Raw genomic sequence first — 20,431 nt, forward strand, 5'->3', positions numbered from 1 at the left:
TTTATGTGGACGATGTATTCAGAATTATGACACTGTGATGACAGGCAGAAACAATGTGAGTCCCGGAGTGGCTGCTCAGTGCAGAGGAGACTGCCCACTGTGGGTCTGCACATCACCTCCCCACCACCAAGTGGGTAGCCCTGACCACACATCTTACTGCTGGGGTTATACACAGGGCAGTCATAAATCATCACTGCAATATTTATAACTTCTTGCCTTGAACCAGAACCAATTAAAAACACACTTGGAGAACATGTTCTCTAACATCCTCTTTAAAATATTTATATGGATCAACTTTATTAAAAGTGAATAAACAGAGATAATGTGGCAAAAAGAAATTTTCCCAATATTAAACCCTTGATGATACTTTTTAATTCACTATAAGGAAAAGAATCCACCAATAGTAGATAGCTACTTATTTTTGCTGAGTGTCCTCTGCTTTTCTGCATGCTCCACAATCTTTTCTTCCACATAGAGCCCCTTCCGCTTTCGTACTGCGTTCATGTACTTCCGGGCCTGGTTCTCAGAGTCAGCCTTCTCCCCGAAGTGCAAGTACTCCTCCTCAGTAGTTGGCACCCAGAAGGGGTCACTGGGAATGATCTTGTAAAAGAAGATGACAGAATGTGCAAGGTTAGGCATTTTTAATTTCAAACCTTATTCACTGAGCTCCCCAATTCATATAGTCTTAGTTAACGAAAAAAGTTAGGCAAAGAACAGCTAAGCTTGCTAGGAATGGTAGGTAGTAAGTATGAAGAATTGGCCAGGCGTGGTGGCTTACACCTGTAGTCCTAGCACTTTGGGAGCCAAGGCAGGCGGATTGCCTGAGCTCAGAAGTTCGAGACCAGCCTGGGCAACAAGGTGAAACCCTGTCTCTACTAAATTAAAAAAAAAAAAAAAAAAAAATGAGCTGGGTGGGGCGGCATGTGCCTGTAGTACCAGCTACTTGGGAGGCTGAGGCAGGAGAATCGCTTGAACCCAGGAGGCAGAAGTTGCAGTGAGCCAAGATCGTGCCACTGCACTCCAGCCTGGGCGACAGAGTGAGGCTCCATCTTAAAAAAAAAAAAAAAAAAAAAAAAGTATGAAAAATCATGGGAGGTGTGAACAAATGGAAGTAGAGTCAATAAAACTTGTAACATACATTATTATTCTTTGCTCATAATTCCAGTTCATAACACTAAGGAAGAAAACTATTAATTTTTAATAATATAATTTTAAAAAGCTTTCATTTTTGCTAGGATATATCTGAGTGTTAATATCTTTGCCATCAATATTTTGCCTTTGTCCTCAACCTCAAGAAAGATCAACACATGTAACTACACTCTTACTATTATTACATATTTTTTTTATTGAAGAGACAGAGTTCTGCTCTGTTGCTCAGGCTGGAGTGCAGTGGCGCAATCATAGCTCACTGTAGCCTCAATCTCCTGGGCTTAACAGATCCTCCTCCCTTGGCATACCAAGTAGCTAGGATTACAGGTGTATGCCACCATGCCCAGCTAATTTTTAATTTTTTTTCTGGAGGTGGTGGGTGCATGACATTGTGAATGGAAAAAATGCAGCAAAATGTTTACTTTAAAATGTTCAATTTTGGGGGAGGCTGAGGCAGGCAGATCACCTGAGGTCAGGAGTTTGAGACCAGCCTGACCAACATGGAGAAACCCCGTCTCTACTAAAAATACAAAAAATTAGCCAGCCTTGGTGGCGCATGCCTGTAATCCCAGCTACTTGGGAGGCTGAGGCAGGAGAATCTCTTGAACCTGGGAGATGGAGGTTGCAGTGAGCTGAGATCACGCCACTGCCCTCCAGCCTGGGCGACAAGAGTGAAACTCCATCTCAAAAGAAAAAAAAAACGGTTCAATTTTAGGTTGGATGAATTTCACACCTCAGTATATTATTTTTAAAAAGACAGACTTAAAGAAATTTCCCTGAATACAGAATACGGCACAGAGAGATGGAGATTAGAAAAAAAAAAAAAGTCTGAAAGGAAAGTCAAAAGCCATCAAGTATGTACAGGGTATATCTAACAGGAGTTCTAAAACCAAAAAACAGAGAACAGGATGAGAGTCTTCAGATGGAAAAACTTCACTGAGTCTGGACCAAGATAATAAAATAATCCACCCCTTGTGACAGTGTTGAAATGCTGGAAATCTGTGGGCACCTGCATCTCCTGAGGCTCGATTCTGACCTACTAGACACTATAGAATGGGAGGTGTGAGCCACAACTATGCTTCTTGCTCTTGAACAAAGGTTGGAAACAAAGCAGCTGCCTGTGTCCTGGTACTGAGGCAGGTACTGAGAAAATCAGAGAGAAAAGCCAGATCATCTAGAGAAGAACATGAATCAGACCAACGAGAGGCTTCGCATCAGCAACAGCAGTTGCCGGTACACAATGAAGTCCTTCAGAGTGCTAAGGAGCCCCAGTGTGAGCCTACACGTCTTTATCTAGTTAAATAAACCATTATCAGCGAACCAAAAAAAGCCTCTGTTGGACAGACTTTAAAACATATCTCATGGACACTCAACAAAAGAACTAGAAATATCTTTTAGAAAAGAGTCCCTGAAGGAAAGGGCAGACAGTAAGAAGTGGGAACAGCCAGGGGGGCACAGAGGCATTATCAGCACTAGAGTAACAATTCTGGTGGGTGACAACAAGTCTACAGAAGCAGTGTCTTGAAGGGAACCCCATTAGAGGTTTGGCAACAAGGGGCAGAAAAGGAGACAAGGTCCAGGAATTGGGTGGGGGCGTGGGTAGGTAGAATGGCAGACAAGGGCGAATGGATGGAATTTAGACGAGAAACTGCAGTAAGAAGGAGGAGTGGGGAGGAAGCTCGGTCCTGTGGACCTGGCCATCTGAAGGGGTTCTTCTGGGTTAGAGGGTGTGTGCTACAATTTTGTGGGCACAGCAGTTCCAGAGACTCAATTCTAATTCACTAGCCACTGGGCTTAGGATAGCAAGGCTCATTCTAGACCATTCACCAGCAGACAATGTCACCATGATACCAGCCGGGCTGAGTCAGTGTGGGCTCAGGGCCTGGGCAGGAGGAAGGGAGGGAAGGTGGTTGCCACTCAAAACAGCCTGACTGGTCAAAAGCCACCCACCCAGGGTGAAGGTAGGTGTAGCTATGTAGGGGAAGCATGAGGGAGCCTGTGGTAATGGAACAATTCTGTATCTTGATTACATAAAACTACATATGTGATACATTTTTATAGCACTACAGACACTATAGCACTACAGCACTATAGCACTACAGCACAAACTCCCATGAATATACAGAGCAGAAGAAAGGGAGCCTGCATCTTTGATGGTGTTCCTGAGCCATGGATCAGCCCTAGTTGCTTAAACAATTACTATTCTGGCATTATGGTTCTTGCAGCTGAAAACACTCATCATCTATCAACTGATACAGGGTTGTTGTGAAGACTGAAGAAGATATATGAAAGTCATATGGTAAGGCACCTGGCACATCCTAGATTTGTCTGGCTCCAAAGCCTGCCCTTTGCCATGTTTGCAGACTGCCATGAAGACTGAGTTTAGCCAAACATAAATTGCACAATGGTACTAGCTAAGTCAAGTGCGTATATTATAACTGGTGAAACCCGAACAAGCGCTATGGGTGTATCAATGTCAATGTACTATAAGAGATGGTAACATTGGGGAAGGAGGGGTGAATGGCGCATAGGACCTCCTTGAACATATTTTTTGGTAAAAACATATGTTTGGTAATATATTTTTTGGTAATTTTTTCCTATGAAAAAAAAAACTATTGTAATTTTTTTAACACTTTTTTTTAAGACACCCGGCCACAAGTTATCATTCTCTTTTGTCTGAAGGTAAAATTCTCAACATTTGTAAGAAACACAAACTATTTTCAGAATTGGTTATTCTGCTTTGCTGGTGGGAGGACAGGGTGAGACGGGTGGGGTCTGTTCCTCATATGTGAGGAAACAGGCAGAGAGAATGCAATGAGTGAGAAGAACCAAGTGAGTCTGTCTGGAATCAAACCCACAGAGTGAGGAGTAGGGGGTTGGCACTTCACTGAATCGAGGAGCAGGCACTGAGGCCAGAGTGAACGTGGTGTGAGGGTTAACTGCACTGGCTCTGGAGCCAGGCAGTTTCCCTTCAATGCCAGTTCTCTACTCGCTTAGCTGTGCGATCTTGGGCAACTTATTTCCAATCATTTATACCTGGGTTCTCCTATTTGTAAGGATGGAATGTTAAAAGTTCTAATAACATATGACTAGATGAAGACATCTTCACTACTTTTGCATCTGTGTGGAGAGCCTGAAGCCACCTGCCTCAACACGCCCAACGAACTCTGAGGACAGGGGAGATGGAGTAACACTAGAGAGCTTGAGGCTGGTTTTGAATTTCCTTAGTGGAGCAAAGAAAAAGCTACCCTTTTATGGTTGTCCAGCTTGTGCTCTACAGAAAGGCCCCTCCAGGCCACAGAGAGGGGCTTGATATCAAACTGAAGAAAAAGGTGTTTTTTTTTTTTCTTTTTTTCCCTCACTTCCTCACCCAGAATTCAGTGGCCTAGAGTAAGAATGTAGTTTTGCAACCCAACAGCCTGAAGGGGATGCCATTTTCGAATCATAAGAAGGCACCCAAGTGCAAACTGTTGCCCTAGGCATTAAGGGAAAAGAAAGCCGAGAAGGAAAAAGCTCTGGGTGCTCCATTTCAATTTTTTGCCCAGTTTTCACTATGATTACTGCTGGCAGGTGGAAAATACCATGTCCAAAATAAACTTGTTTGGTGGTATTGTAATCACTTCACCCGGTATGAACTTTAGCCCACCCCTCAGGGTAATCTCAGTAATAAGTGGCAAATCTTGAGGTTATGCTGACATATATGTACAACAGCACTGGTTGGTAATATTTTTTCTTTCTGTGTCTGTTATTAGCTCCTTTTCTTCCTTTTTCATAGAAGGGTAAAACATAGAAAGAGAAATTATGAGATTGCTGACTTCAAAGGTTTCCTCATGGAAAAATGCCTGTAATTTTATTTTCTCTATTTTTTGAAGCACTTTCTCTCAAAAGCTCTTGATTGTAAATTATATGGTGTGGTAGAATACAAATGAAAAGAAGTGCCTTGGAGTGAGAAGCCATATCTCAACAACTGTGTTATTTCTAAACCTAACTATGGGGGAAAAACCAAGACAGCCAAAAAACATCAGATCAATGACATTTAATTATAATGTAGTTTTTAAGATTTCAAAAATTTGAAGCTTTTGGGAACAGGACCATGACAGGTGGCAAGGACGTGGCAGAAGGATGGTACAAAACTGGGGCAAAACTTTTCTTGAGAATATTTTTCTCTCAAGTTATTAAGAGACTTATTTTTAATAACAAGATGTAGCTAAGTCAGAAAGTAATATTTTTTAAAAGTATTAAATGTGTAAGATCAATTTTAAGATTTTTTTTTTTTTTTTTAATTTCTGAAGGATAAAGGAGACAGACAACCATCAAGGCTTTCAGGTAACAAAAACTGCCTATTTGGTAAAATCTTGCTGTTTTTATACTAGTTGTTCCTAAACATCCATTCTCTACCTTTCTTTGGTAATAGATATTTCAGGTAGGCTTATAGCCACCTAGATTCAGAAGGTGGAAGGTGGAGGCATACTTTTCCTATAAGGAGCTAGACAGTAAATATCTTAGACTTTGCAGGCCATATATTATTTCTATCACAGCTACTTTACTCTGCTTAAAAGCAGCCATAGAAAATACATACATGATTGGGTACAGCTGTATTCTAACAAATTTTATTTATCAAAACAGACAACAGGCCATAGACCTAAAGACTACACTTCCCAGCCTCCTTCTTAGGTGGGGCCTTGTTAGATGTGGTCAGATGACTGGTTTTGGGCATTGGGATGAGGGTGAAGTAATGTGTGCAAGATTCAGTTTGTGTCCTTAAAGGGAAGGAGTATATCTTACTCTTCCTCATCCCTATTCTTATTGGCTGGAATGCAGATGTGATGGGGGAGGTAGAACAGCCACTGTGGACAATCAATGGGAGCCAAGTGTTGAGAAAGGCAGCAAGCCAGAAGGGGCCTGGGCTCCTACCACAGTGAGCCACATGTCAGCCCTAGTCTGCCTCCCTAGACTCAAAAGAGAAGTAATCTCTGCCTTATTTGAGCCACTATATTTTGGGATCCCTTTATTAGAGCAGTCTTACCTGCTTCCTAACATATCAGACAACTAAGAAATGAAGGGAACATCATACATTTTTCTAAAAAAATATGCTTTATAAAAATTACTTTTGAGGATAAGACTGACTATAAAATGATGAGATTTTAAAACAAAAAAGAATCTACAAATTCAAATGAATCATTCTTCCAATAATGATGCCGTTCAACAGCTTTGAATGCCTATTCGGGATCTGCATTTACAGACAATCCCAGTGATTACTTAACCTATATCCTCTTTGTTCTGAGCAAACATACTATAACCCAGTTTTATGCACAAGTGTTAATCAAGGCCATCTTCATGCGATGGACTTCTCATCTCTGAGATATTCAGAAGCATGACTTGTTAATTCTGAGGGCAGTTTGCAGCAATGGTAATGCCAATGAAGAAAGCATTCTCCCTCTCAAGGTCATTAGGTCGAAGTGGACTGAATCTCTCTAGTTCTAAATATCATTTAGCTGTATTGCTTTGCAATCACACATCTGGTCACTAAAACCTGTGGTAGAGGATGTTGTAATGATGTTTTCATTAGAGCCATCAGTAATATATTTACACTACAGACATAGTTCCTATTTTTCAGGCACTGCCTTTTAAAACCCATCCCTTACATTTCTCACTTGGTTTGTGTTCTTATATCAAAGCTGAATGCCGAAAACCAAAACCAAAACCAAAACTAGAAAGTTAGAATTTTGGATAAATGAGAAATTACTACCCACAAGCACAGGAATTAAAAAACAAATGTTTGGTGGGTACTGTTTTCTACATAATGAAATTCAGCAATATCTCATCAGATATGATAAGCCAGCAAAGCCATCAAAACACCATTAAGTTTTCAGAGAAACATGCAAAAGTCAAGGAAAGATTCATAGTAAATTACTGTTAAAACCTAGAGTTTGTACTGACCAAAAAAATGTAACCTAAATCATAGTATTAACCTTGGTTCTGCCAAACATTAAGAATGTGACTTTTTTTTTTTTTTAAAAAGAGGAAAAGCAGACACAATGGAGTGCTCTCGACTAACAACTTCACTTGCATCAGTTTAGATGATATGAACTTGTTGAATTCAAATCAAATTTGCCCCGTCCAAAGTCAATTTTTCTAAAGTGCCACCCTTCTTTACTTCACTGATTCACTTGATTATAAATTTTGTTTTAAAAAGAAAGTTCTCCCTCAATTATTCTCATTTTCCATTCTCTTCTAAATTTAAACTCTTCTTAAAGTGTTCTGGAAAAACGGACCCATCAGGCTAAAGAAAGTGAGAAAGATAACAGCTTAGCATTGAAGCTAAATCATGAGTTTTGCTGAAATAGAGTTTAAGAAAAAAAAACCACGGATTATCTGTGTGAAGCCCCGTGCAATGAATGCCACACTGCTGAGAGCAAGCCAAAAGGAATGTGGTATAGACTCAGAGAATGATCTACAAGGAAATAATCTACGCATCAGCAAGGGCTGGTCAGCCACAATGTCAGGCACTAGGTTACATATTTGACCTAGGGGTGAGGAAAACTCAGGGAGGGTCCATGATTTGTCCAAATAAGTAGAAGAATATTTGAAACCAGGACTTTCTGACTCCAAAGTCAATGCTACTTCCATTACCTTACAAGCCTTCATGGTAAAAGGGAATAATGTGAAGTCATTTCAATTCTCTGTAAACAACAACAAAAACTGCTTTCTTAAAACAATCTTTCTACTTACATGCTTGAGTTTACAATTTGATTCCTGACCTTAGGCTTTTTCTTGAAAAGCAAATTGTTTTTTGCACATGCCCTGCAGTTTGCTTTTACCAGCCTTTTCTCATGCGGCACCTTCTAATTGAATGTCCTTCTTCTTAGCTGGTTAACGTCTACTTTACGGATATGTTCAGGATGGCTGGTCTGACCTTACCTTTACCTCTTGTTATTATTTTTTCTCTAACTTACAATAGTGTGTTCACAATCTTTCCTTCTCCCCCCAGCAATGTGGATCTGTTAAGTTTTCCTTTCTGATTACAGATAAGGTTTGCCTTTTCATCTACCTTTACCTACACTGACAATGAAGGGTTCTGAATAGCCGTTTCATTCCATTCTCATTCCACAACACCTGAAAGCCATGGAAACCTTGAATCTCCATAATGGGGACTGAAGAATACACAATACATAATAATTTAAAGCTACCCCTTGCAAGAAGTGTAACTGTTCCCCTCTAAATGCTGTAAATATTTTTTTTTCCCCAGAAGAAAATATTCTTAAAATTTCACATTCAAAAGGCCTGTGATTTTCTTCTAAAAATCTAAAATATATATTTGGATAAAAAAGGATTAAATTTTCAGCATCTTAAATTTTATATTGAATAAAAAGAACAAACGAGAGTGAGTGTGTGTGTGTGTATATATATGTGTGTGTGTTTATTAAAAAGCACAGATGATCTCAGGCTCATTCAATCTGGATGAAAAAGCCATTTGCTTTCTTCTGTCCATTTGAGCCATAGGAATGCCAAATGGCATTATCTGTGTTGTTTGCTACTCTTTGCCTCTTCCGTAGTGAATGGATCCATAGATGAGAAGGAAAGGAATGAATGGGAACTTGGATTTTTACCTCCCAATGGCTGAATACCAGTTGCGGGCTGGCCAGGCCACTTGTCCTCTTCCTGATTTCATCAGCAAAACCAAAGCTTTCAGCAACAGGCAGCACAGCCTTGATGATGAACATGTCTGTTCCTTCTTTCATTTCTTCTTGAAGTACTCGACCTTCTCTCTTTGACAAGACAGCATAGACTCGACCTGTAAAATCATAAATATTTTAAAATCATGAATCAGTCATATGGCTTGAGCCACACCAAGACATGATTACCCATATACTCTGTAACAATCCACTAATGATTAAATTCGTTCTCAATAATTTTGGTTTACAAAAGTAATGAACGCTTTTTAAGTGTTTATTTAAAAAGCATGAGATTTTTAGAAAAATTAGAAACAAAAAATAACAAAAATTAAATCACCCCAAACTGCACTGCTGCTCATAGACAAACTCCACAAAACAGCATGAGAAGAGGGAGATTTGTAAAAGGACCTTTCAATGTGGTTTCACCTATGAGCTATCTTTGGGTCTAAAATGCAATGATATGAGTGTGACTGGGCTTTGTTAAAGTTTATTAAATATTAAAATATTTTAATAATTATGAGACCTTATTGATATGCCAATGATAATTAAGATGGCATAGGCTATTTGGGCTTAGTAGGGAAGCAACTGGCATTTTTATACCAAAAATTAAAACCACACACATAAATATTTGCTCATAGTTTTCTTAAACTGGTAATATTTAAGTGGCATGAGTATTAAGTGTTTTATTCCCCTGAAAACTGATAGGTTTGGAATCTTTAAGGTCTGGTAACAATTTCTAGTGCCACAGCACAAGAATTCCACTAGCAAATTCTCTGGGATGACTCTTTTAATTCGTCTTTAGGCACAATTCTGCCTCACACTCAGGAGGGAAACATCTTCCCCTCTGACTGGTGTTCTGTATGAGTGTCTCTGGGAATGCAATATATTCTTTCAACTAGTAAGGAGAAGAGACCCTGCAAAGAATAGAGATACACTGAAAATCAAAGACAATGATGTAACCAGCAGATACTCTCACTAAAGCCTCCTCTTTCACCTGCTGCCTAAAAAATAATTTTAGTTACATAAGTGATCTATTGCATATATTATCCTTAAACATTTACAAGACTGCTGTTAAGCAGAGCTAAAGTATCCTTTGACCACCACTGAGTCCTGGACCCTACTCTCCTAACTGCCAAGGTGATGAGTCTGGAGTGTCCACGACCCACTCACCTTTATTTATTTATTTTTTAAACTAGAAACTGAGGACACAAAGCCAAACTGTCTGACTCCCAAACTTTTCTCTCTGATTCAGATTTCCCCCTAGTGGCGGTTATTAGGAAGGGTAATAGGAAACAAATGGCAGAAAATCTATTGTGTCACAAGGCCTCAAGGAAAAAAAAACTAAACTCTCTGATAAGCCTTCACCATGTTTAGGTTTAGCTTAAAAACAAACAACTTAACACTCCATTCGTAATGAATGGTACCCCCTTTCCTCTTGTCTACTTCCCCAGCTAGCTATTACATTTTCTCCTTCCTTGCTTCCTCACATCTCTTAAACAGGTAGCTTCTCATTTCTTCACTATGTGCTCTTTCGTTAACATCTAGGCTCTCCTGTGCTCCAGAAAACTGCTTCCTTGAAATTACACAATAATTTTCATATTCCTAACCTAAATGCTTTTTTTCTCAATTTTCATTCTCTGTGATTTCTCTGTGGTATCTGAAGCCACTGATTAGTATCTCCTCTGTCAACTGTCTCCAATCTTACTATTATTCTCCTTATACTCCTGGCCTTCTGACCATCATTCTCTTTATTTCAGTATCTCCTGAACTACTTCTTATGGATATTCTTTGAAGCTTCATACTCTTTGAACAAACTCTCTACTCAGCAAGCCAACTAATTTATAATTTGTGTGGTTTAAACTAATTTTATGCCTGGGACTCCTAAGACCATCTTATCTAAGCCAGGCCTCTCCTTGGATCTCCAATACCACTTTACAATGGATGCCAGGGCATCTCTGCTGTGAGAGCCAACTTCCTTTTAAAATTAACACATCTGGCCGGGCGCGGTGGCTCAAGCCTGTAATCCCAGCACTTTGGGAGGCCGAGATGGGCGGATCACGAGGTCAGGAGATCGAGACCATCCTGGCTAACACAGTGAAACCCCGTCTCTACTAAAAAATACAAAAAAAAAACTAGCCAGGCGAGGTGGCAGGTACCTGTAGTCCCAGCTACTTGGGAGGCTGAGGCAGGAGAATGGCGTGAACCCGGGACGTGGAGCTTGCAGTGACCTGAGATCCGGCCACTGCACTCCAGCCTGGGTGACAGAGCAAGACTCCGTCTCAAAAAAAAAAAAAAAAAAAAAAAAAAAAAAATTAACACATCCAAGAATTTATTATCCACTTCAAAAGGCAACTCCACTCTCCCTATTCCAACCATTTCCCCATCATTCATACCAGAAACCTCATAGTTACAGAATCACACAACAGTGGGATAGAAGGAAACTTGAGGGTCAAGAAGTTCTACCAAAGTAGCTGTTTAAGCTCTCCTTGTATACTCTAAAACTCACTTCCTCCCAGGGCAGCCCATACCATCTTTGGATAACCATAACAGCTAGAGAATTCTTGAGTCCCAAATATGTTCCCCTGAAGTTTCTGACAATCAGTCCTAGTTTTTATCACATGTGACAAGTTTAATCCCTCTCCCACAAATTATCCTGTAAGCTACTCAAAGACAGCTATCTTGTCTTCACTTTTCCAGGCCAATCTTGCAGTGACTACACCTGTATTTCCTGTTTTATCGTGGCCTACTTGAACTATTTGAACTACTATGATTTATCTACATCCCTCTTGGTATTTGGTACCTGGAAATGAAAACAATACTTCAAGTACAGTCTGAAAAGCTCCCAAAACAGCAGAATAATTATTATTTTCATTAGTGATCCCTTTTAGTTATATATTATTTGAGATATATATAAAAAAAATCTTACCATAACACCTAACATGTGTGAACTAGTAATCTTTACTCCCCTATCTCATTTGAAGAAACGTTTTAAGAGCCAGGAGCAGTGGCTCACACCTGTAAACCCAGCACTCTGGGAGGCTGAGGCGGGAGGATCACTTGAGGTCAGGAGTTCGAGACTAGCCTGGCCAATATGTTCTCCATATCGCCACTAAAACTACAAAAATTAGTTCAAAAGGCAACTCCACTCTCCCCATTCCAACTACTTCTCAACTACTGAGCATGGTGGTGCATGCCTGTAATTCCAGCTACTCCAGAGCCTGAGGCAGGAGAATCGCTTGGAGGAGAACTTGGGAGGTGGAGATTGCAGTGAGCTGAGATTGTGCCATCGCACTCCAACCTGGGAAACAGAGCGAGACTTGGTCTCCAAAAAAAAAAAAAAAAAGAAACGTTTGAAGGTAGTCTACGGAAGTCAATACACAACAATAAAACACCAGGGGTTAAAAAGAATGAGGAAAGTGGGGCCAACAGACCATGAACAAGGGACCAGTGGGGACAAGCTGACTGACTGCTGCTGCATGGGTCATGCCAGCAGGCTTAGATCAATAATTGTAATTGAAACTGAATGTAGTTAACATGTAATTTTGATCCATTCAATTTTAATTCCATGAAAACTATATCTTGATACTGGGGCACAGTGGAAAATACTATAATAAAACCTTCCAAATACACTTGGCTCTCATGATAGGTGTGTCCAACGCTTGGATGCATTCAAAGACCCTAAATGTGCCACTATTATCACTGAGAAATTAACATAGCCATATCAATAAGAATTTCTGATCATGTGGCCCTTGACTGCAAATACGTTCAGACCCTTTCCATTGGATATTTGTTCCATCATGATCACTCGTTAGTTCAGTCACTTAAATAAAGATCAGAGTTGGCTGAGTATAGCGGTTCATCACCGTAATACTAGCACTTTGGGAGGCACAGGTGGGAGGTACACTTGAGACCAGGAGTTTGAAACCTGCCTAGGTAATAAAAGAAGACCCTGTCTCTACAAAAAATTTAAAAATTAGCCAGGTGTAGTGGTGTGCATCTGTACTAAGGCACTAAGTAGCTAGTACCTTAGTAGCTGTGGGACTAACGCAGGAGAATCATCTGAGCCCAGGAGTTGGAGGCTGCAGTGGGCTACGATTGTGTCACTGCACTCCAGCCTGGGTGACTAGGCAGGACCCCGTGGGAGGGAGGGATGGAGGCAGGAAGGAAGCAAAAGAGGGAGGTACCAGAGTACCCTACTATATGAAAGGAACCAGAGAAGAGGAATTCATCAAGGAAAAAAACAGCAACAAAAAGCTTAATCAATTGAAACAGTTCTGATCAGGGCTCAACTATTAATGACTACACTATAAATATCTCAGCCTGTATTCAAGGCAGTAACCCACCCCCCTTCAGCTTCTCTAACTGCCAGACTCTAGAGTACACAGGGTACAGCCTCTGTACTCTAAGCCAAGGTATACCACTCACTGTCCACAGTACACATTTGAGGTTTTGCCAACTCTGAGCTCATAGTTTCTTCAACCTAGAATACTCTTAGTCCAACGCTATATTCAAATCCTTTTCATCATTCAAGGCCCATTCAAAAATAACTAGTTCCATGAAGTCTTCTCTGATACCCAAGCTAAAAAAAATCTCTTTACCATTTGGGTGAACATTATCTGTTCTTTTACGGCCTTATGGATTCTCATATATACATTTTCTTCTTCCATAATATTAAGATTAACCTGTAGATTCTACAGTCTTGAAAGCTGGAAGTTTGGCAATTAAAGGTATGTTGTTTTTTCCAGAATTTAGGAAAGGGAGTAGCTGTTCACAGTAACGTTTTCTTTAACAGTAAACAATCAGGAAACAATGCAAATTTCCAATTTCAGAATGATAGTTAAGTAAACTATATCACATCCAATTGATAAGATTACATGCAGAGGTTAAAATGAAAATTACGAATTCTAAGCAGCCAAATGAAAGCATGCCTATAAAATAAATAAACCTAAAAAGCAAAATATTAAATTATTTCTATCATAAGGTTACAGCTATGCAAAATGTACTATTACGGACAAGCGCTGTAAAAGGAAATGGGAAATAAAGTTGGATTCCAAGGAGAAAGAGCTTTCTTCACCTTGTGATTCGTTATTGTTGGTAACACTTCTGCAATAACTTTAATTAAAAAACACATACAAATAAATTGGTAGGTACTTATTCTTATACACCAGGTCACACTAACCTTTTCCTTTTGTCACAGAGCTATGACTTCTGAATCAGACCAACATGGTTGACAGGATACAGATGCGCTTCAATCAAATAGGAGATAAAGCATGCTGCAGACACAGTGGGGAATGTAGGCTGGTTGCTACTACATAGATAGATCAGCTACAAGTTTATAGATAATTGATGTTAACAGGTCAAACCCACTCTGGAAAGTGGTCCTTAGTGAGTCTGCTAGCAACTCTGTGTTCTATTATAATCAGTGACTTAAAAAAGAAGGCATAATGATCAAATCCAAAGTGGACATGAAGTTGGCAGGTAATAAATACTGTGACACGGTCAAGATAACTGGGCAAGGACCCCAATTTTTTTATTTTTTAGACAGAGGGTCTTGCTATGTTCCCATGGCTAGATTTGAATTCCTGGGCTCAAGCGATCTCCTGCCTCAGCCGTGCAGCTGGGACTATGGCATACGCTAGCAATGCCTGGCTAGGACCCGAAATGAAAATTGTGTTAAACCAATCAAGTGTCCAGGATTTGACAGGTCAAGCTGCTGGAGACCAGCCTGCGCAACATTGTGAGACTCCGTCTCCACAAACATTAAAAAGTTAGCAGGGCATAGTGGCATGCCTGTGGTTCCTGGAGGCTGAGGTGGGAGGAGCGCTTTGAGCCTGGGAGGTTGAGGCTGTGGCAGTGACCCATGTTTGCGCCACTGTTCTTCCTAGCCTGGGTGACAGAGTGAGCCCCTGTCTCCAAAACAAAAAAAAAAAAAAAAAAGGAAGGTCATGCTGAACAGCAGTTCCTATAAAACCAACTAGAAATGAGTTTACTTTAGGCTTAATAGTAGTCTTCAATGTGCTATGGTATAAAGAAAGCCAACTTAATACTAAGTTGCTGAATACAAAATTATTTCATCAATCAAAGCCCATTTCCAGAGACCTACTGTTTCAAATTTTGCTAATCCCAATTTCTCTTAAAGCTTCCCTAGAAAACCATGTTTGTGCACTAAATTCAACTGTATTTTACTTTCCAATTATTTTATATAATTAAGCTTTGTCACCTTATCTCTCAAAGCAGGAATCATGTTTAACACAGTATTGGCACATGCAGCTCATTAAATCTTTGTTGAATTGAATTACAAAATGTTGAGGAAATGTAAAAAGAACCCTAAGTATAGAATAAGAAAAGGTTTAAAGGCCAGGCGGGTGGCTCACGCCTGTAATCCCAGCACTTTGGGAGGCCGAGGAAGGAGGATCATGAGGTCAGGAGATGGAGACCATCCTGGTCAACATGGTGAAACCTTGTCTCTACCAAAAATACAAAAATTAGCTGGGTGTGGTAGTGTGCATCTGTTGTCCCAGCTACTCCGGAGGTTAAGACAGGAGAATCGCTTGAACCCGGGAGGCAGAGGCTGCGGTGAGCTGGGATCGTGCCACTGTACTCCAGCTGGGTGACAGAGTGAGACCCCATCTCAAAAAAGGGGGGGAAAAAAGGAAACAGCGAGGCCGGGCACAATGGCTCACGCCTATAATATCAGCACTTTGGGAGGCTGAGGCGGGTGGATCACTTGAAGTCAGGAGTTTGAGACCAGCCTGACCAACACGGAGAAACTCCATCTCTACTAAAAATATAAAATTAGCCAGGCGTGCTGGCACATGCCTGTAATCCCAGCTACTAGGGAGGGTGAGGCAGGAGAATAGCTTGAACCCGTAAGGTGGAGGTTGCGGTAAGCCGAGATCGCACTGTTGCACTCCAGCCTGGGCAACAAGAGTGAAACTCTGTCTCAAAAAAAAAAAAAAAAAAAAAGTGAACAGTGACACTTATTAAGAATGTTTCTGATAAAGTACATGTGTTCCAACAACATTGGCATTTATTCCTATGTGTAAAAAGATTAAAAATATCTCATATATTCCATAAATATACCTACTACATACCCATAAAAATTAAAATTATTCAAAAATAAAAATTTAATAAAAGGAAGAACTACAATAATCATAGCTGTAATTAAAACTTTTAACTAGGCTGGGTGTGGTGGCTCATGCCCGTAATCCCAGCACTTTAGGAGGCCGAGCTGGGTGGATCACCTGAGGTCAAGAGTTTGAGACCAGTCTGGTCAACATGGTGAAACCCCATCTCTACTAAAAATACAAAAAATTAGCCAGGCATGGTGGCGCGTGCCTGTAATCCCAGCTACTTGGGAGGCTGAGCCAGGAGAATTGCTTGAACCCAGCGGGGTGGAGGTTGCAGTGAGCCGAGATGGTGCCATTGCTCTCCAGCCTGGGCAACAAGAGCGAAACTACATCTCAAAAAAAAAAAAACAAAAAAACAAAAAAACAAAAAAACCCAAAAAACTCTTAACTAGTACTATCTAACAAAAATAAGTATTTTAAAAATGTGAAGTTATTACCAAAGATTTTTAAAAAATGAAGAGCAAAAAAAAGGTTAACAGATTAGAAGGAAAAAATACAAAAAGAATTCAATGACAAGCAGGTAAAAGCTCAACAATAATCAAGTTAATTACAGGGAAATTTCATGGGTAAAAAATGATAATAAACCACATCTTTAGAAAAGTGGATTTTAGAAGTATAGAAGGGCATTTTCCTGAAATTATTTCCCCGGACAAAATGATTTTGAGATTATTTTCCTACAAAATGTCCCATTTTGACCATATGCAAGTCTATCCATTTATAGAAGGATTTCTTGTTTTAACAATCTATGTAGAAAAAACTAAGTTTTAAAAAAAGACTAAGGAAATTCATTTTGCTAAATAAAAAAGACCTGAAATCAACTAGTGCCGATTCTTAGAGAATCAAAACAATAGTCAGCAAAGTCTGAAGTCTTCTCAGAAGATCTCTGAATATCCAGACAGGAAGCAAAAGGCCTTAGGAACACAGAAGTTCTTTTCATTTCTTTCCAATTGAAGGTGTTGATTTAGAAAGAAAAAGGAAAACACAAGTGAACAGCTGACTGCATTGATAGACCCTGGACACTAGAAATTGGTTATCAATATAAAAGAGCCCCTCAAAAACAAAAAGAAAACAGGCCTCAGAGGAGATTCTCCAGTCTAAGCAAGAGGACTTCAAATCAATTTGAGAGAGAGAGAGAAAAAAAAAAAGCCAGACTGTCTCCAAATGTAACTTCTTTTAAGGCAGTGGATGTGGTAGTTGGTTGGTCTCAGGGGCAAAGCATTAAGACAGCTGACCAGTGACAATGGTACAGAGACTGCATACCAACCCACATACACACAGTTGCCACACAGAGGGTAAATAAATGGGGCTTCTTAGAGGGCAGTGAGGCCCAATACAGTGACATTTGTACCTGGGTGAGGCAAGTCAAAATGATCCTTTGCTCCAGAGAGAGAGGGTTAAAATACATATTTCTTCCTGGAAAGTGGCAGAACTGACTCTGATGGCCAGGTGGGGAGTGCCAGGATAAAAATATAAGGATAGGATGACAAATGATATTTTGAGGTATTATCCTAGGGTGGCCTGGTCACATGCTGTGTCCAGGTGGTGATTTCCTAATAGAAATGAGAAAATGAACACAGAGTGGTGACTCAACAGGGGTGACTCAACACTCTGCTAGGAATTCAGTCTGATAAACACCAAAAGCTGATTCTGGCTTCACGTGTTGTACTGAACATTCATCTTCTCAGAAAACAAAGGACAAATGCCACTCCAAATGAATAATGTAGAAGAGATGGCAATCTGGGGAGAAAACAGGTGTTCCCATTATTTTGGGAGGAAATACATGTTCCCATTATCTTGAGAGAAAGGATAGGCACAGACCTATGCGGGCCCTGGACTTCAGAAAGGATCATTTTGGCCGGGTGTGGTGGCTCACGCCTGTAATCCCAGCACTTTGGGAGGCCGAGATGGGCAGATCACTTGAGGCCAGGAGTTCGAGACCAGCCTGGCCAAACAGCAAAACCCCATCTCTACTAAAAATACAAAAAAAAAAAAAAAAAAAAAAAAAAAAATTAGCTGGGTGTGGTGGCGCATGCCTGTAATCCCAACTACTCGGAGGCCAAGTCAGAAGAATTGCTTGAACCTGGGAGAAGAAGGCTGCAGTGAGCTGAGATCGCACCACTGCAGTCCAGCTGGGGCAATAGAGGACAGGAAAAAAAGGAAAAAAGGAAAGACCATTTCAAACACAGAAAAAAAAAATACAACTAATACACACCATGACACCATGGGTTCTAGGATAACAGACCCTAAAATAAAATTCCTTTGCAGAGTAATAAGAGAGTCTAAAAGAAATCAATCACGAATGATTACAATGACAGTAAAAGGAAGAAAGCCCCTCCCCAACCCGTATTTTAAGAGGACATGCACAGTAGACGGAAGAAGAGGATACCAACTCAGGTGGATCAGTAGCATGTCCAAGATGCTCAAAATCAGAACAAGCTGAGTGTATGTACCAAAGTAAAAGAGCTAAAGACAGTGCAAAGAGCTTTTTCCAATACAGGTTGAATATCTCTTCTCCAAAATGAGTGGGACCAGAAGTGTTTTAGATTTTTCATTGTTTTAGATTTTGGTATATATGCATTATATACTGTTTGAGCATCTCAAATTAAAAAGTTCAGGCTGGGCCCGGTGGCTTACACCTGTAATTCCAGCACTTTGGGAGGCTGAGACGGGCAGATCATGAGGTCAGGAGTTCGAGACCAACCTGTCCACCATAGTGAAATGCCGTCTCCACTAAAACTACAAAAATTAGCCCGGTGTAGTGGCACACGTGTGTAGTCTCAGCTATTCAGGAGGCTGAGGTGGTAGAATTGCTTGATCCCAGGAGGTGGCGGTTGCAGTGAGCCGAGACCATGCCATTGCACTCCAGGCTGGGTGACAGAGTGAGACACCATCTCAGAAAAAAAAAAAAAAAAAAAAAAAAGAAGTTTCAAATTTTAGATCATTTGGGATTTTGGATTTTCACATTTGGGATTCTCAACCTATATTTTCAAAATAAGGAGACATGTCTTGTGTACAACTTACAGAAACCAGAATCATGTTACAGAGGATAGCAAGAAAACAGGGGTTCACAATACCTATGTTACCTATCATTCTCTTCAGTAAGGAGAATGGTGAACAAACTACAGCAAGGGGAACAAGCTGAAGTGGGAGAACACTGAAGTTCAGGATAGCTCAGAAGTTGATGACTAAGTACTTAGCCTTCTTAAATGAGTTCAAGTCTCCAGGACCAGAATTATATCTCACAATGTTAAGAGAATCTGCCCTTTTGAGAAATTAGAAATAGTAAGGTAGGTACCAGACTACAGGAAAAAGGTAAATAATGACTAAACTTTTTGAGGATATAAACACTGGGTTCCGTAAATTGCAGACTAGAAAGCCATATGCTATTTTTCTGTAGCATTTTAAAGAAGCATTATAGGCATTTGTTCATGTTTATACAAGTATGAGGTAAATCTTGGGAGACAACAGGGACTTTCTAATACAAAACATTAACCTAACCTTTTTTTTTTTTTTAACATGATTGGTAAGCTGATAGTTTACCAATTATCAGGGACTGTTGAAGATGTAAAGGACCTTAACTTCATCAAAACATTTGATTTTCTACCTGAGTTTTATTTCTCATCAGACAAGGACACATGAAAAAAATGAGTAAGAAATCAATGTGTTAAGATGGTGATGATGTGACTTCTTTTTCTTGCCATTAAAATTTTTCTCCTGTAAACTGTTGTAACATGAATTATGTTATATAACTTAAGAAAAAAATTAAGTATATAGACTCAGTACTCACACATAAAATATAGGAGTTCATACAACTACATAATTTCTATAGTCTAGTCAATTACCAAAAATTTGATTCTGCTCTTTGGGGAACAGAATAGGAAAACATAACTTTTTTTTTAAAAAAAGAAATGGGATTGATTTGACTTCTCACATGAATTAATGAGAAGATGTAATTGCTAAATTTCATTAAAAGAAGAATGTTGTATTTCACGTAGGAGGTAACAGTGTAGACACAGACGTGTTCTCTACTGGTTGGAGGGTATGTGAGGTGCTGTGTTCAAATACAGTTGCTTTAAGAGGGATGCTGACCCAATAAATTATGTCCAAAAGACAACAACTGAAATGGTGAAAGGATACAGAAATCATAACAGAAAAATAGGTGAAGGATTTGGAGAGTTTTTCTCCTGGATATAAAACTAGAAAACTAATGATTTCCTTCAAATACATAGAAGTGTTATTGCATGGAAGACAGATGATTGGAAAGTAACAGGTGACCAATATTTTGCTCAATATAGGAAAAAACACCATTAAATCATGAAGCTGGCTGTGCACTGCCCATCAACAGAAGTCTTCAAATAGTGGTGGTATAAGCATTTGTCGGGGTAGGAGAGACTGGAGAAAAGCTCTTAGGTCTTCTTCAAAGATGTGAGGGATTAAGATTTCTTGATTTTTAACTCTTACTTCCGCCTTCTTAAA

The 20,431-nt window shown here is 39.8% G+C and overlaps 1 protein-coding gene across 4 annotated transcripts in view; it reads right to left on the reverse strand.

Annotated features, from left to right (window-relative positions):
• Window positions 1–260: 260 nt before the first annotated feature.
• EFL1 (elongation factor like GTPase 1) overlaps window positions 261–20,431 on the reverse strand; it is a 138,771-nt gene continuing 118,600 nt past the window's right edge. For 3 of the 4 annotated variants that reach the window (XR_004057320.1, XM_030930673.1, XM_030930672.1), the window contains 2 exons: window positions 8,760–8,944; window positions 267–600 (listed from right to left, as the gene is read on the reverse strand). Coding sequence is in view for 3 of the 4 variants with exons in the window: in XM_030930673.1 (XP_030786533.1) it covers window positions 412–600; window positions 8,760–8,944 (374 nt within the window). In the remaining variant the exon portion in view is untranslated. Of the gene's footprint in view, window positions 601–8,759; window positions 8,945–20,431 lie in introns of all 4 variants that reach the window. The other variant, XM_030930671.1, reaches the window with a different exon arrangement.

Source organism: Rhinopithecus roxellana, chromosome 5 (assembly GCF_007565055.1).
Source record: "Rhinopithecus roxellana isolate Shanxi Qingling chromosome 5, ASM756505v1, whole genome shotgun sequence".
Lineage (NCBI taxonomy): Eukaryota > Metazoa > Chordata > Mammalia > Primates > Cercopithecidae > Rhinopithecus > Rhinopithecus roxellana.